This window comes from Carassius auratus, chromosome 27 (genome assembly GCF_003368295.1).
Source record: "Carassius auratus strain Wakin chromosome 27, ASM336829v1, whole genome shotgun sequence".
Taxonomy (NCBI): Eukaryota; Metazoa; Chordata; class Actinopteri; order Cypriniformes; family Cyprinidae; genus Carassius; species Carassius auratus.
The window spans coordinates 8,180,268-8,194,864 of NC_039269.1; the positions used below are offsets into that span (position 1 = coordinate 8,180,268).

Here is a 14,597-nt window from a genome sequence, read left to right on the forward strand (position 1 = left end):
GTGTATTTCTTCTTGTTATATTTAAAGCACAATGTGTAGCTTATGTGAGGTTAGAATTAAACCGCTTTTTGGTAAAAAAAAAATAAATAAAAATTTGCATGCCTTATGCATTTTAAGATGTGCATTTCTTCTTACATTTATATACACAGGCATTATTTTAATGTACTACTGCATTTTCCACACATGTTTACATATATATTGTGATCATAAAAAATGACATAAAATTGGAAATTAAACTGGAAATTATTATTTTTTTTAACATACAAATAGTAACATGTAACTGATTTTATTCGAATTTGACCGTCAGACCCCTCTGTAAAAAATTTAGCTAGCCTATAAACTGCTTTTAACTTGATAACTCCAAAAGTAATCCTAATTCTTTTATTAAACTTTGCAAATTAATGAAAAAGAAAAAAAAGACGGAAATTAAAGAGCAGAAGTTCTTTTTTTAATCATATTCTATTCTCAGTGTTTTTTCGTTGTGATAATCTTTTGCCAGTCCTGCGCAAATGGACCGTTGGAACAGAGGGGCCCTTTCTGCGCCATATGTTCAAAGTCAGACGACCGTTACAGCAGTTTTTATTATTATACAGCGCACATCCGACGCACAGCTAGCTTCCCTTCATGTGTTCAGACTCCACTCGCTGCGTGACCAGACAGGGGTTTGTGCCTCCACACATGAAAGACGCGCTAGTTCCTCTCCTTCACACCTGCGACAATTTGAGTACAAGGTGTGAATGGTTTCTTCAGGCCTCCTACCAAGACAACAACCTTCAGACGCCGACAATCCGGCCCCGATCCGATGAAAGCAGCGCTAATACAGCCTGTCAACAGTCGGTGAACATTATATGTGGATTTAAACGAGTTAATACGTATTTAATTGTCATCAAACGATGAAAACTATCCATTCAGACAACTCAACTTTAATCAAGAATATTTCAGTGACTTGCTAAGCTAACTTCTTTCAGTTGCCGTTTGCAGGCCTACGTTAGTCCTAGGACTTTTAAAAATAAACATCTGAAATGGTTTTGTGGTAGGATCGATTATCTATAATGTAGATCAATGGGTAGGATATGTTTAACCAATGTAATGTAACGTGATAGCCTACTGATAACTGATAATTATATAGGCCTATATATATATATATATATATATATATATATATATATATATATATATATATATATATATATATATATATATATATATATTGTCGACGTAACGTTAATTGAAAACCTAGCGTAGTCCTATACAGTAAGTTACTTAAAACCTCACGAGTGTCCAATAATCTTAGATTTTTTTACTAGTCTTTTGTTAGTCACAGCACGCTAAATATGTTAGTTTTTGGTGGTTACTGAACCGTTGTATTTTACGTGTTACATTACACTTCTAACTGCTATGTATATTTTATGCAAAGCTATACTTCATCTGAAGTCGTCAACCATATCTCCTGGAAAAGTCATTTGAATTAACTTATTTTTTCAGGTACTTCATATAGTCTATAGTCAATATCTTTTTTGATCAGACTTAACAGTTACAGAACGTCAGACTACGAAAACCAAGTAAGTTAACTGTAAACAGATAACGGACTTACAGGGCTTATTTACCTTGGTTGCAGGTTTCACGATCCGCGTCTTAATATTACAACTAAAGTTTCCGCCAAAATTGCATTATTAAATATAAACTGCAAACATCCAATTTTGCTTTGCTTAAGTTCTATGACAGACTTGACCCGTAGGCTAACACGTTTAGTCTACACAGCACCACATGAGTCTGACACCTTGCAGTGCCAGTCACAGTGTCTGCGGTAACGGTTAACAGTGAATGAGCTGTTAAGTTTTACACGTCTGCAGGGCCAAAACACCCGAAGCGGACATTCACACTTTAAGAAATAATAGAAAAGGTGAGATAAAACAAGTTACACACTCCGATTATTTCATCAAAGCAGTAGCAACTGCCTTAAAACGGCATAACATCTGCTTTTGCTCTGTTCCGCGAAAAGTCTCAAATTCGCGTTGGCCTATAAAAAAATGACAAAACATGAAACTTTACAGTGATGAAATCAAAACGTTTTATTGAAATCACAATCACACATAAAACACATTAAATGAGATTTACATTTATTTCAAAATTACTTCATAATTATAACATAGGCTACATTTTTTTTTATGTCAGATCTATCTACAGCCACAACATTGAAATATTTACACCCTAGCCTACAATAATTAGAGATGGGAAAACACTCCCTAGAAATATTATTTATCCTTAGAGTTGCTTTAACTTAGCTTATACAAAACGATTAAATAAAAATACGAACGTTTGTGTGAAAATGAACTAAAATGCACATTGTTGCACCAAGAAGAGCTTCTGAGGGGTATCACGGGCGATGACAAATGTGACCCTGGACCACAAACCAGTCATAGGTAATGGGTATATATGTAACAACAGCACTAGAGAAAAAACTGTATAATCTTCCATTAATATATTGTACATTTCCTACCGTGAATAAATCAAAACTTTAATTTTTATTAGTAATATGCATTGCTAAGAATTTAATTTGGACAACTTTTCTCAATATTTTATTCTTTTTTTTCTTTTTACCCCCTCAGATTCCAGATTTTCAAATAGTTGTATTTCAGCCAAATAATGTCCTAACGAACTATACATCCATGGAAAACTTATTTATTCAGCCTTCAAATTATGTATAAATCTTATGACTGTTTTTTTGACCCAAGGTCACAAATGACCAGAAAAAAAAAAAAAAAAAAACTTGCAGCCGCCCTATTCCTATGTAGAACTGTCCATGGTCTGTCATAAAGGTGCTCCTGGACTATTGCATGTTTATATACCTCTAAACTAAAAAATATACTGTTCATGGTTCAGCTGGGATCTCCAGAAGCATCTGTCTACCAAGGTCTCCACATGGACTTGGAGAGATTCACGGTTGGCACGCTTGGCGCTTGTTCCCTGGCGTCCACCGAGACTCGGCTGTGCTCCGTGTCCGTGTCATCCAGGTCAGAGCAAAGGTCATCGCTGGAGGTGCTGGAGGGGGCCGGGGATAAGACTGAGGAGCCGCTGCTGACCACGCTCCTGTCTCCGGGCGACAACGCGGCATACGTCGCCTCGCCAGGCCAAGTGCCACAGTTACTAGAGTCCGACAGAAGATCTGACAGGATGTCCTGAAAGCGATCCTCGTCGTTCAGAGGCATGCACTCCAGGAGGTGGTTCAGCAGGTCGGCGGCGATGGTCGCGTCGATTCCCGGACAGCTGGACACGAAGGTGTGCACCTCATGCATGCACTGGATGTATCCCGCAGCGAACCGCTCGTTAGCTTCGCGGTTCACGCTGTCAGCTTCTGCGGAGGAGAAAAGCGGCGTGACGTCACGGCCCAAATACATTGGATTTTTTTTTAAATGCAGGCCTCTTCTTACCCTTCGCTTTGTTTTGCAGGATATTTTCCACGCGTTTCACAGTCATTTCCAACACCTCGGCATTCTCCATTTTTACCTGCGGCTAAAATAAATAAATAAACAGCGACGTTAAGACTGTCTTCGCGCTGTATGCTGGATACAGATGCTGGAAGAAGTGCTAAATGAACTTACATCCGGGTCGGCTAGCAGTAGCCTCAGCTCCTGTAAACTTTCATTGATGCGGGCGCGTCTCTTTTTCTCCACCAGCGGCTTCCTCGTCTGAAGAGGGAGAGAGAATGCGTTTAGTTTGGGGAAACGTCGATAAACGTTTGCTTGTGGGATTAAAAAGACGCGTTGCGTACCTTTCTGTCTTTTATTCCGAAATAGTCCTCCTCGTGTGTGTTGCTGCGAGACGCAGGGGCCATATTGCTGCAGTATAGAGACCGCTGAGAGGATAGGATGGGGGGCAGATGGTCGGCGGGTTCTGTTCGAGACAAAAGTCTGTGCTAACAAGCACTACTGTGAAAAGTGGGCGATTGAAGGGGGACATTTATGAGGGCTGATTTACATGTGAATGGACTGACTGGTAACCAATCAACAGCCTCGCCTTTGTCTGGGCACTGAAAACTAACCCGCCCTGTGAACCTGTAGATGACCAGAGGACAGTTCAGAATAAAATTAAGTTCAACTACACTGAGTACATAGACAGATAGATAGATAGATAGATAGATAGATAGATAGATAGATAGATAGATAGATAGATAGATAGATAGATAGATAGATAGATAGATGTGCTATACTTTCCTTAAGTCAATTAGTTAGAATAAGTTAGTCAGAGAAAAATCAACATCCTGACATTAACCTTAGAAAATATATATATATATATACATACGTGTGTGTGTGTGTAAGTCATTTTTTGTCTGTCATAAAAACGGCGGGTTTTAACTTGGAACCGATTTACTTAAAACTCAACAAACGTAGGTTTTCGAGTTTAGAAGGTTAAAACTTTGTTATTTTGTAAATTACAGATTAAAATGAGAATAAATCTCTTCAAAAAGGTTCTTCGAGAGATTGAATGGGAAGGGACTAAAAAATAAATGGCAAAGACATAATCAGACAGACAGAGGCTGGACGTTTTTATGCATTACACAATTAAATAATAGTTTTCACCAATATGACAATTACAGAAATCGGTTCTTTCTTTTTGGACAGAACAAAAGTGCGTCCTCTATTGGAATTGAGTTCAACGCGCACGGCATCAGTTCCATCAGTGCAGAGTTGATCTAATTTCTGCGGCGCGTCATAGCCGTAAAAAGCATTCATCAGCGTCAGGTTATTTATTGACTTCCGGCAGTCTGATGCAAATCAGAACGCGTAGTAGAGCACTGTTAAACGGCTGAAATAGAACCGGAATGCACATCCATTTGTGGGAAATAAATCCACAATAACAGTCCAAGACGGGACCAGGCGGAGATGAATGGCTGATTAAGAAAAATCCAGTGGGATAATTTTTTTATTTATTCCAAGTATTACTTTAATTTAAAAAAATATTTTAAATCTGTGTAAGTTAGTAATTTGTATTTTTTTTCTTTTAATTTACAAGCACATTTATGGTGACATAATCTTTTGATATATCATCAAGGTTAGTAATTAGAAGAATGAAGATTAACCATGGTTTTATCATAGTAAAATCTTAGTAACCAAATTTTTTGCGCATTGATTACCGTTTGTATAACAACAGTTTTACTACAAGTACCATGGTGAAACTATGGTTAGTGTCGCAATACATAACCATGTAACCATGGTTCAACTAATAACCATTTTTTTTCTCTTGGTTGTAAAACCATGGTTCATTTTGGCACAGTATGACTTCTCATCGTCATCGTTATGCAGAATATCTTTCGGTTATATATATATATATATATATATATATATATATATATATATATATATATATATATATATATATATATATATATATATATATATATATTAACAATACACATAATTTAATTAAAGTATTAGTGCATCAATGTGTAATAATGCAAAACATTACAAGGTTTTTATTTAGCATTTTAAGCAAAATAGACATTGATGAGCTGTAGTAAATTTCTGTATATTAAAAAAAAATGCTAAATGTGATATCAGGTAAAATCTTATGGGAATGGATGTAAAATGAAAATCTTAAAATAATGAATCTATAGATGAATCATGGATGAATAATGCTTATGCAGGGACATTCAATGTGTATTTTGAAATATAAAACTGATTACCCCCAATTATTATTATTTATGGTTGCATTTTGAGTAAAAATTAAACTTCTTCATCTTTTTTTTTTTTCATTTTAGTACATAATTCGGATCTGCACGGGTTAATTAACAAGGTTTTTTTTTGTGAAAATTGTAATACTAATTTTAGAAAAGAGACGCCGATTGGTGGACTCTTACTTTGAAGTGCACCGGAAGCGAGGGAATCCTCTTTAAGTTCGCACTCTGTCGAGCACTTCATTCACAGCACAGAAGCGTCCTTGCTGGTACAATCCCTACTGGACATCCTCACCGCGGAAAACCAGGAGGAAGCGAAAATGGTGAAGATATCTTTCCAGCAAGTAACTGCACAGAAGCCCGAAAAGGAGAACGATGGAGACAAAGAGGAAATTCACATGCCCCACTCTCACGTGAGTTATCGTTTCCTATTTAAATATCCCATTATTGTCTATTGTGTTGTGGTCTGCTGTGAAACCATCCTTTGTTTTTATCATGTTCTTCCAGACAAAAAGAAGTCAAAAAGCAACAACAACAACAACAACAAAAATTCATGCATAACTTGTGCTTAAAATGTAATAATAATAATTTGAATAATTTGAATTTAACTGTGCTGTTATGTCTCCTAAACCATTTAGGTGATTAATAGACAAAGCTTTAATGGCAATCTAATCTGATGTATACAATTATTATGCTTCGAAACCATAATGATGATAATGATTAGTATTTCATTAAAAATTAGTATTCACTTTGGCAGTCTTGTGCATGTTTGAAGTAAAAAAAAAAATGGATTGTACTTGATAGATGTGAGACAGTATTGAGATGCACAGGAAAACTTTCTCTTTTTTTCCTTTTTGTCAGAGAAAAATTATGCTGACATCAGATTTTGCAATTTTTTCTATTTCTGAGAATGCACCACTTTCTGGCTTAATTTCACTATTACAGATTGAGAAGACTTATCAGATGTCTTATGTCTTAACTGTACAACTTTTATGGATATATTCATATTAAAGTATATATTAAACACTTTGCCAGGCTTGGACCTGCAGTTCTGCATTGGTCTACAGTTGATAGATGCAAGCCAATATTGAGATGCACTGCAGAATGACATTACATCATCCCTCGTGTGGCGTGAACTGCCACTGAAGATTAGTGCCCAAAACTGTTGTTTTGATGTGCCTGGAATGCTCAGTCCTCACTTTGGGGTTTTCACTAAAAAGCTAAATAAAGTCCTTTTGTTAGACCTCAGCTGGGGGTAACCGAAATCTGAAAGCATTATTAAGTAGGACATTTGTAGGCGACACCGAATGGTCCCTTCTCTAGTGCGTCACATTTTAAATTCAAACTCACGTGCCTGTATTCGTGGATTCATCTAATCTGATAAACTAGCGCTGTTGCTTTCAGCCTGGTTCCCACACACTGTCTCCTACTAGCTGCTAGCGTGTGTCCTCCCTACGTAGATAGGAACTCCTGTACAAATAAGGAGTGTGGAAGTACAGTATGTGCCTATAAATATCACTCTGCCAGGAGGAGATAGTAGCTCTCTCAGCAAGTCTGTTGGATTCACGATGATCCAGAGCCTGCGTGGGCCGATCCGAGCTGGTGAACTCGGCACCAGCGTCTGAAAGACTGGAGGCGGATGGATTGCTCACGCCACCTGACGTCTTGAGACGCTGCCGTGACTAATGTCTTGGCGGGTTGGGTTGGGTGCACTGCAAAAAAATATATATATATATTAAGTCTTGTTTTCTGAACAAATTTATAACAATCGAGTGAGTTTATGTTTAAAATCATAAAAATATGTCAGTGGGGTAAGAATATTCTTAGTATTTCTTGTCTCGTTTTTCATTACAAATATCCTAAAATTCTTCAATCAAGATGCAGTTAGTCAAGAAGGAAAATGATTAAGATATTAGTTAAGATTGTTTTCTGGACAGTTTATCAAAATAAACTGAGCTTATGCTTAAAACTAAAAAGATGGGATAAGATGATTAATTTTTTCCCCTTATTTTTTTTTTTTTTTAAACATATATCCCACTTAATTTTTATGCATTTTAACTAGTTTAAAACCTTTAGTTTCTCAAGTAAATTTGTCTTGATTAATGGATGTTTAACAATGCAAAAATACTGAGTAAGAAACATTTTTTGCAGTGTAGTTTGTGCCAGCTTGTATGTATAGATTTGGTAATGGGAAATTTGGATGAACTGTAAATCATCTCTAAGCATTACCAATGCTCCCAAATTTGAAATTAAAGGGATAATCCACCCGATAATAAATATGAATGTGGACCTGTATGCATTTTATTTCTCCTGTGGAACGCAAAAGAAGATATTTTGAAAAACATAGCTAACATTTTTGGGTTGCACTGACTTCCACAGTATTATTGTCCATATTATAGAAGTCAGCAGTTCCTGGAACCTTTTAATTGCCAGCTTTTTTAAAAATGTCATGTTTTGTGTACCACAGAAAAAAAAAAAAAGTCATATGGGATTGTATAAAAAATGAGGGGGGAGTAAATAATGACAGAATTGAATGGACTCTTCCTTTGCAATCCAGAATCAAAAAGCAACTATCCCAAGTGCTCTGAATGCATAAAAACTAATAGAAGTTGTTTTGTTTCCCTGCAGGATGAGTTGGTGCTCCCGGTAAGATCGAAGATGTCTTCCTTTAGAGGCCTTTGGTGCGTCGTGCTCGGCTTGGTGATCTTCCTGTCAGGCTTGATCATTGCCTCTGTATGCCTGTACCGACACTACTTCAGCACGCAGGTGAGACACCAGATGTCACTCTTTTATCTGTTAATCATCCTTTATTCACGAACAAGCATATTAAAGTTCATTGCCATAGTGATCACCATAGAAACACCTTGCTGGATCTTTCACTCAGTCTTCTGTTCACTGGTTCAAGTGCACTCTATTGAAGTGCTCTGCTTTCTTTCTCCAGATCCCAGAGGACAGTTCGTTCCACTGTCGGGTGATGTACGAGGACCCCCTGTTCGCCCCGTTACTTGGAAGACAGGAGTTGGAGGAGAATGTCGGCATCTACCTGGACGACAACTACGAGCAGATCAGTGTGCCTGTTCCTGACTTCGGAAGCAGCGACCCGGCTGACATCATTCACGACTTTCACAGGGTGAGGATCTTTCCGTGAAGGACTTGAAGTGAAGTTCTGCCCGTTTGGCTCTGAGACAGTTTCTTTTAGTTCTCTGGCTGCACAAAAGCTGGTTGTTAGTCATCACAGCTCCCTCAGATGGACTGTGAACCATTTCTAAGGAAGCCTTTTGTCTGCTAAAATCATTGTTTAATATTCAGCGCAATGTGCCAAGCACAGGAGTACATGCAAATGTTTCTGTGAAAGCCACATTTCCAAGTTCCACAGAAGCTATAAATCTATGAGAACAGAACAATTTAGAAGACTTAACTCCATCATAGTTAAGCTCCAGTCTGCAGTGTAATATGATCTTTCAGAAATCATTCTGATATACTGATTTACTGCAGTCAATGTTTTTCATAGATGATTGAAAAGAACTGCATTTATTTGAAATGGATATCTTTCATTACATTATAAATCATCTTACCATCACTTTCGATTAATTTATTGCATCTATGCTGAGAAAAAGTATTAGTTTTAAGAGTTCATACTTTTAAATGGTGGTAAATTGTATTAATCTTAAACCAATCTCTCAATTTGTATTTATTTGATTCTAGAGTCGTTATTAACGGAGGTGTTGTCTTTCTTGTTAACACAGGGACTCACAGCTTACTATGATATTGCGTTGGATAAGTGCTATGTTATTGAACTCAACACGACAATCGTCATGCCGCCCAGGAGCCTGTGGGAGCTGCTTGTCAATGTCAAGGTAACAGATTGCATAAAGTTTTATGTAACATAAACAAAAGGGCTCGGATCGTGAGTCACTTGTTTGATGTCCAGCCTTTATTTCTGAAATGAGAAATATTTCATTAATGATTTCTGAAGGTAGAACTGCGCCCAATCATTTGTTAATAGAAATATAATTTTTACCTGCAAAAACAGTCTTCCCGTGGTCTTGGGGAGAAAAAAATTAATAAACTAGGATAATAAAACAAAATCATGGAAACTTAAGGTTTTAAGATATTATAATTATTTTTAGTTTATAATAAGTTATTTAGTAAATGCACATTTAATATATTTAGTATTTAATTTTAATTTAATAAAAAATTCCCCATTTATATGTATGCATGCAAACCCTAAAAGGAGTTTTTTCACTTCCCTAGCAGAGGTGACACACAGATTTCTGATCTGTTTGATTCATCATTGCTAATGTGTCAGTGTTGATGGAATGAAGCCCGTAGCTGCATGTGACCGTTTCTATGCGTTTGTGTTTTGGCAGCGGGGGATGTATTTGCCCCAGACCTACATCATTCAGGAAGAGATGGTGGTGACGGGGCGCATTAGGAACATGCGTCAGCTGGGACCCTTCATCCACCGGCTCTGTTATGGAAAAGAAACCTACAGACTGAGACGCCGTAGCAGCCAAAGACGTGAGTTTCATGACTTCTTGTTTTATTTGTTTTTACTAATTTAACTTCATTGTGAATACTAATACTGTTATTATTATTATTATTATTGTTATTACAAAAGATTTAAAGAACTAAGATTTCTTTATGCTTTTTAAGGAAGACTCGTATGCTCACCAAGGCTGGAAACTGTGATACTTTTTTTGGTTGTTTTGTTTTTGGATTATTTGATGAATTCGAAATTTAAAGAATAGCATTTAAAATCTTTTGTAAAATCATATGTGTTTACGATAAATTTTAATCAATTTATAACATCCTTGCTGAAAAGAAGTGTTAACTTTTGAATGGTAGGTAAGCAGCACAACCGTTTTCAACATTGAAGATAATAAGAAATGTTTCTTAAGCAGCAAATCAGCATCTAAATCAGGACTGGAGTAATGCTTCTGAAAAATCATTAAAGGAATAAATGACATTTTAAGATCTATTCAAACGGAACATTCTTGTCCTCCATCTTTATAAACCTGTCTGACACGCACGCACACAGATGTGGTTTTCTCTTGGCTTGTTTAGTTCCTGTTCCTTTTTTTTTATATATATATATATATCCACCCAGTTATCTTGTGAAATTCAGATGCTTTGTTGCTGATAACCTGATAATACAACACAGTCTTCCTGTGCTTTAGTTCAGGTGGATCTGTGCATGTGCTGGGTACATTCAGTCTGGTGCGTGTGGCACGTTGACACCGATCTTCATCTTTATTAATGCGTGCGCACGTAGGTGTGTAAATGTGACTCACGATCATGGAGTACACAGAACATCTCTGGTTTAGAAACCACACAGAGGGGGAAGTGATGCACGTCAGACACTAATGCATTGTGGGAGTTGTTGTTGGGATCAGAGGGCATCTCTCTGTGATGTGATGCAGAGGCTGAGGTGTGGGAGTTGTAGCTTGGCTCCTCAAGGACTTCCCTCTCACTCATCCGGGTGCAGATGGTTTTCTGGATAGTCACAGGAAATAGAACTTGACTTTGTGTGACAGCTGAGTTCAATATTCATCCAATATTCATAGAACGACATGGAATACGGGGGGGTGACTGGGAAATGGGTGAAAAGTTATTTCCAAATAGATTAGCTCTCTTCTGAATGTCTTGACATTGCTTGTGGTGTCCCTCAGGGGTCAGTACTGGGCCCCAAATTATTTAATTTGTACATTAATGATATTTTTAATGTTTCTCAATTGGTTAAATATGTATTGTTTGCTGATGATACAAACATTTTTCTATAGTGACGACAATTTGGAGCGGCTTATCAGCGTTGTAAATAAAGAATTAAGTAAATTAAAAAAAAAGTGGATGGAAAGTAATAAATTATCCTTAAACCTTGATAAATCTAAAGTGTTGTTTTTTGGAAAGCATTAAGTCGATTCAAAGAAACCGGTTGAGATAGATCGAGTACACATTGAAAATGTACAGGTAATAAATTTTTTAGGTGTAACGATAGACCATAAGTTAAGTTGGAATGCCCACATCAGACATATAACTATTAAAGTCTCTAAAAGCCTTCCTATAATTAGTAGAGTTAAACGTATTTTTGATCATAATGCACTCTATATCTTGTACTGTTCTTTAATACAGCCATATCTTACCTACTGTGTAGAGGTATGGGGCAATAATTACAAAAATGTAATAGTCACTTTTTTTGCTACAGAAAAGAGATGTACAAATTATACACAAGGCCGCCTATTTTGAGCACACAAATCCTCTCTTTCTTAAATCAAAGTTATTAAAAATGCAGGATCTTATAAAATTATATAATGCACCATTTATGTTTAAAGCGTATCACTATTTATTACCTGTGAACATTCAAAATATGTTTTCTCATAAAGAGCAGTCGTACAGTTTGAGAGGATCTGGGAACTTTGTGATCCCAATGGCGGCTTCCACCAGGAGAAGTTTTTCTATGTTTGTTTGTGTGGTTACTTTGTGGAATAATTTGGGGCTTGAATTAAAGCAATGTCAAAGCATTCACCTTTCTTAAACTTCTTTACAAACAAAAGGTCTGGTCCCATTACAGTGATTTTGAGGTTTGATTTTATTAATGTGTGGAGTGTTGGGTTAGTTGTTATTTACCATGTGTATTTAACTTGTGTTTAAAGGGTTAGTTCAATTCGTCCATCTTCGCCCCCCCCCCCTTGAAGACTCTTAGGTGTATGTGGCATTCTTCTTTCAGAATAATCCAATCAAAGTTATATTAAAAAAATTTCCTTGCTCTTCCAAGCCTTTCAATGGGGCAAGGGGGTGTTTTGTTGTCAACTGTTCAGAAGACGTGAAATAAAGTGCACACATCTGTAATAAAACATCCCGCACATGGCTCCGGGGGCTGAATAAAAGCCCCCTGTAGCAAATCGATGCATTTTTGTGAGATAAATATCCAGAATTCTAACGTAATAAACCCTTTTTTTTTTCACTTTTGCTTACTGCTGGGAACCGGAAGACGTGACTTTATATTCATCAAAGAATCTTTTATAAAAAAGTATCACAGTTTCAATGAATATGTTAAGCAACACAACTGTTTTCATCTATATGTTTCTAAATCAGCATATTGTAATGATTTCAGAAGGGTCATTTGACAATGATGACTGAAATAATGATGCTGAAAATTCAGCTTTGCATTACAGAAACAGGTTACATTTAAACAAAAAAAAATATATATATATATATATATATATATATATATGAGATTTAAAATATATAAGAAATTTTATATATTAATATAACTGTGTTTTATTCAATGCAGACATGGTCAGCTTAAGAGATTTCTTTAATATTATAAACGACAAATTTTTGAATGGCGGCATGAAATACTTCCTGAACCAGACAGGACAAAAAAAAGTGTAGCTATGATATTATCGACATTAGTATGTGCATGCAACAATTATGCAATACAGTACATGCACCATCCTTGCTTAACCCGACTCGAATCTGTTCTTGCCACAGGAATCGATAAGAGGGAGACCAGGAACTGCCACAGCATCCGGCACTTCGAGAACACGTTTGTCGTAGAGACGAAGATTTGCGACCGACTCCTGCTGTAGTTTCCCTCCCTTCTCCTCAACTCTACTGAGCAAAACCCAAAACTGACCAGTCCCCATCTGTCCAGCTTAACAGCACTTTATCAGCATGATAAACCTGTACATAATGTTAGATCATGCCATATTTGTGGCTTTGTTGGTTCAGATTTTCCAAGGATAAACTGTAATTACTTTGTCCATCCAAGTGTTTTTTTTTTTCTGTGTTTTTTTTGTCTTTTGTCAAAGTAAGATTTTGATTTGCATATTCTGAAGCATACTGTCTAGTTTATAGTTTCATTTCACTCTCAGGTTATTTGTGGTGTATATATATATATATATAAACAATTTTTTTTTTTTCTCCAGTGGGGAAGTTTCCTCAAATACTGTGAGATTAGTCTTAGACATCTGGCATGCTCTTTTTTTTTTTTTTTTTTTTTTTTTTCTTCCTCTGTTTCATTTGTTCATTATTTTCTGTGTTAGCTAAGAAATCCAGATTAGAAAATTGTCTTCGATGCCAAAAGATTTACCTCATATTTTAGAAATGTATGACTTAATGCCTGTTATTTAAGTCATAGCGTGAGTTTTTGAACGTGATATAAGCAATATAAGTTTCCTTCTCTTGGATTTCCTAACTTGACATCCATTTGTTTGTAGTATTGTTGGTTATCTGAACAAGTTATTATGTTCAAATGCTCTGTGTAATACATGTGAATAAATTTGTAGAAAAATGTGAAAAACTATCCACCGAATGTTGGTTTGAAATGTTCTGTTATCTCTAAATGCAGTATGCCTGTACTCATAATAACAGGTTGTTCTTTAATTAAGCTGAAGGTTCATTTTCTTAGGCACAGAGGTGCAGAAAACTTTTTCTTGCCGTTCTTATTCCATTCTGTTTATATGGTCCATCCATGACTAATGGTAAACAATTTGACCCCGTCTAAGGTGGAATCATTTCATTTTGCTTGTACTTTTTCTAATCGTACCATTTATATGTATTTGTTCCTCTTCCACATACTGGTGTAGCAACAACTGGTTTTGTCTGGAATAAATGAGGCATTTGATTTGATGCACTGTTCTGCTGCTTTGTGAATAATAATTGCTTGTAAAAATCCATCATTAAACTGCTGAAACACTACTGTTGTTCTGCTGATCGTTACCGATAAGCAAGCGCATGCAACAGACCTTTCAGCGCACTCTGCCTACAAACCGCAACACTAAAACGGTTCCTTCATGTGAAACAACAGGAGAGGGTGTGGGCTTCAACTTCAAATGTCACTTCCTTATGCCAGCCTGTGTACTTTGTGCAACCATGTGAACCATTTTCCTTTTCACTTCTCAGTTGAAGTCAAATAGGT

The 14,597-nt window shown here is 36.4% G+C and overlaps 2 protein-coding genes across 3 annotated transcripts; one reads left to right on the top strand and one right to left on the bottom strand.

Moving 5' to 3' along the window:
* Window positions 1-602: 602 nt before the first annotated feature.
* Window positions 603-14,377, top strand: LOC113045320 (integral membrane protein 2C-like). 2 transcript variants are annotated; one of them, XM_026205631.1, is made up of 7 exons: window positions 603-731; window positions 5,925-6,087; window positions 8,300-8,440; window positions 8,616-8,804; window positions 9,421-9,531; window positions 10,045-10,195; window positions 13,169-14,377. In XM_026205631.1, the coding sequence occupies exons 1-7, from the start codon at window positions 625-627 to the stop codon at window positions 13,264-13,266; spliced, it is 960 nt and encodes a 319-aa protein (XP_026061416.1). In that variant the 5' UTR covers window positions 603-624; the 3' UTR covers window positions 13,267-14,377. The 2 variants fall into 2 exon arrangements, with proteins under 2 accessions (XP_026061416.1, XP_026061417.1); XM_026205632.1 differs by having other exon boundaries at window positions 606-731; window positions 8,303-8,440.
* hes6 (hes family bHLH transcription factor 6) lies at window positions 2,048-4,045 on the bottom strand. Its single transcript, XM_026205633.1, has 4 exons — window positions 3,773-4,045; window positions 3,603-3,689; window positions 3,432-3,513; window positions 2,048-3,355 (listed from the first exon to the last, which is right to left on the bottom strand). The coding sequence occupies exons 1-4, from the start codon at window positions 3,833-3,835 to the stop codon at window positions 2,907-2,909; spliced, it is 681 nt and encodes a 226-aa protein (XP_026061418.1). The 5' UTR covers window positions 3,836-4,045; the 3' UTR covers window positions 2,048-2,906.
* Window positions 14,378-14,597: the final 220 nt, after the last annotated feature.

What these genes read in the sequence shown, in the direction of transcription:
- hes6 (XM_026205633.1), bottom strand. Translation starts at nt 3,835, where the DNA reads ATGGCCCCTGCGTCTCGCAGCAACACACACGAGGAGGACTATTTCGGA. An exon ending in TCGGAATAAAAGACAGAAAG is followed by an intron (nt 3,690 to 3,772) that starts GTACGCAACGCG and finishes CTCCCTCTTCAG; the next exon opens with ACGAGGAAGCCGCTGGTGGA. An exon ending in TACTGCTAGCCGACCCGGAT is followed by an intron (nt 3,514 to 3,602) that starts GTAAGTTCATTT and finishes TATTTATTTTAG; the next exon opens with CCGCAGGTAAAAATGGAGAA.
- LOC113045320 (XM_026205631.1), top strand. Translation starts at nt 625, where the DNA reads ATGTGTTCAGACTCCACTCGCTGCGTGACCAGACAGGGGTTTGTGCCT. An exon ending in TTCACATGCCCCACTCTCAC is followed by an intron (nt 6,088 to 8,299) that starts GTGAGTTATCGT and finishes TTTGTTTCCCTG; the next exon opens with CAGGATGAGTTGGTGCTCCC. An exon ending in TCATTCACGACTTTCACAGG is followed by an intron (nt 8,805 to 9,420) that starts GTGAGGATCTTT and finishes TTGTTAACACAG; the next exon opens with GGACTCACAGCTTACTATGA.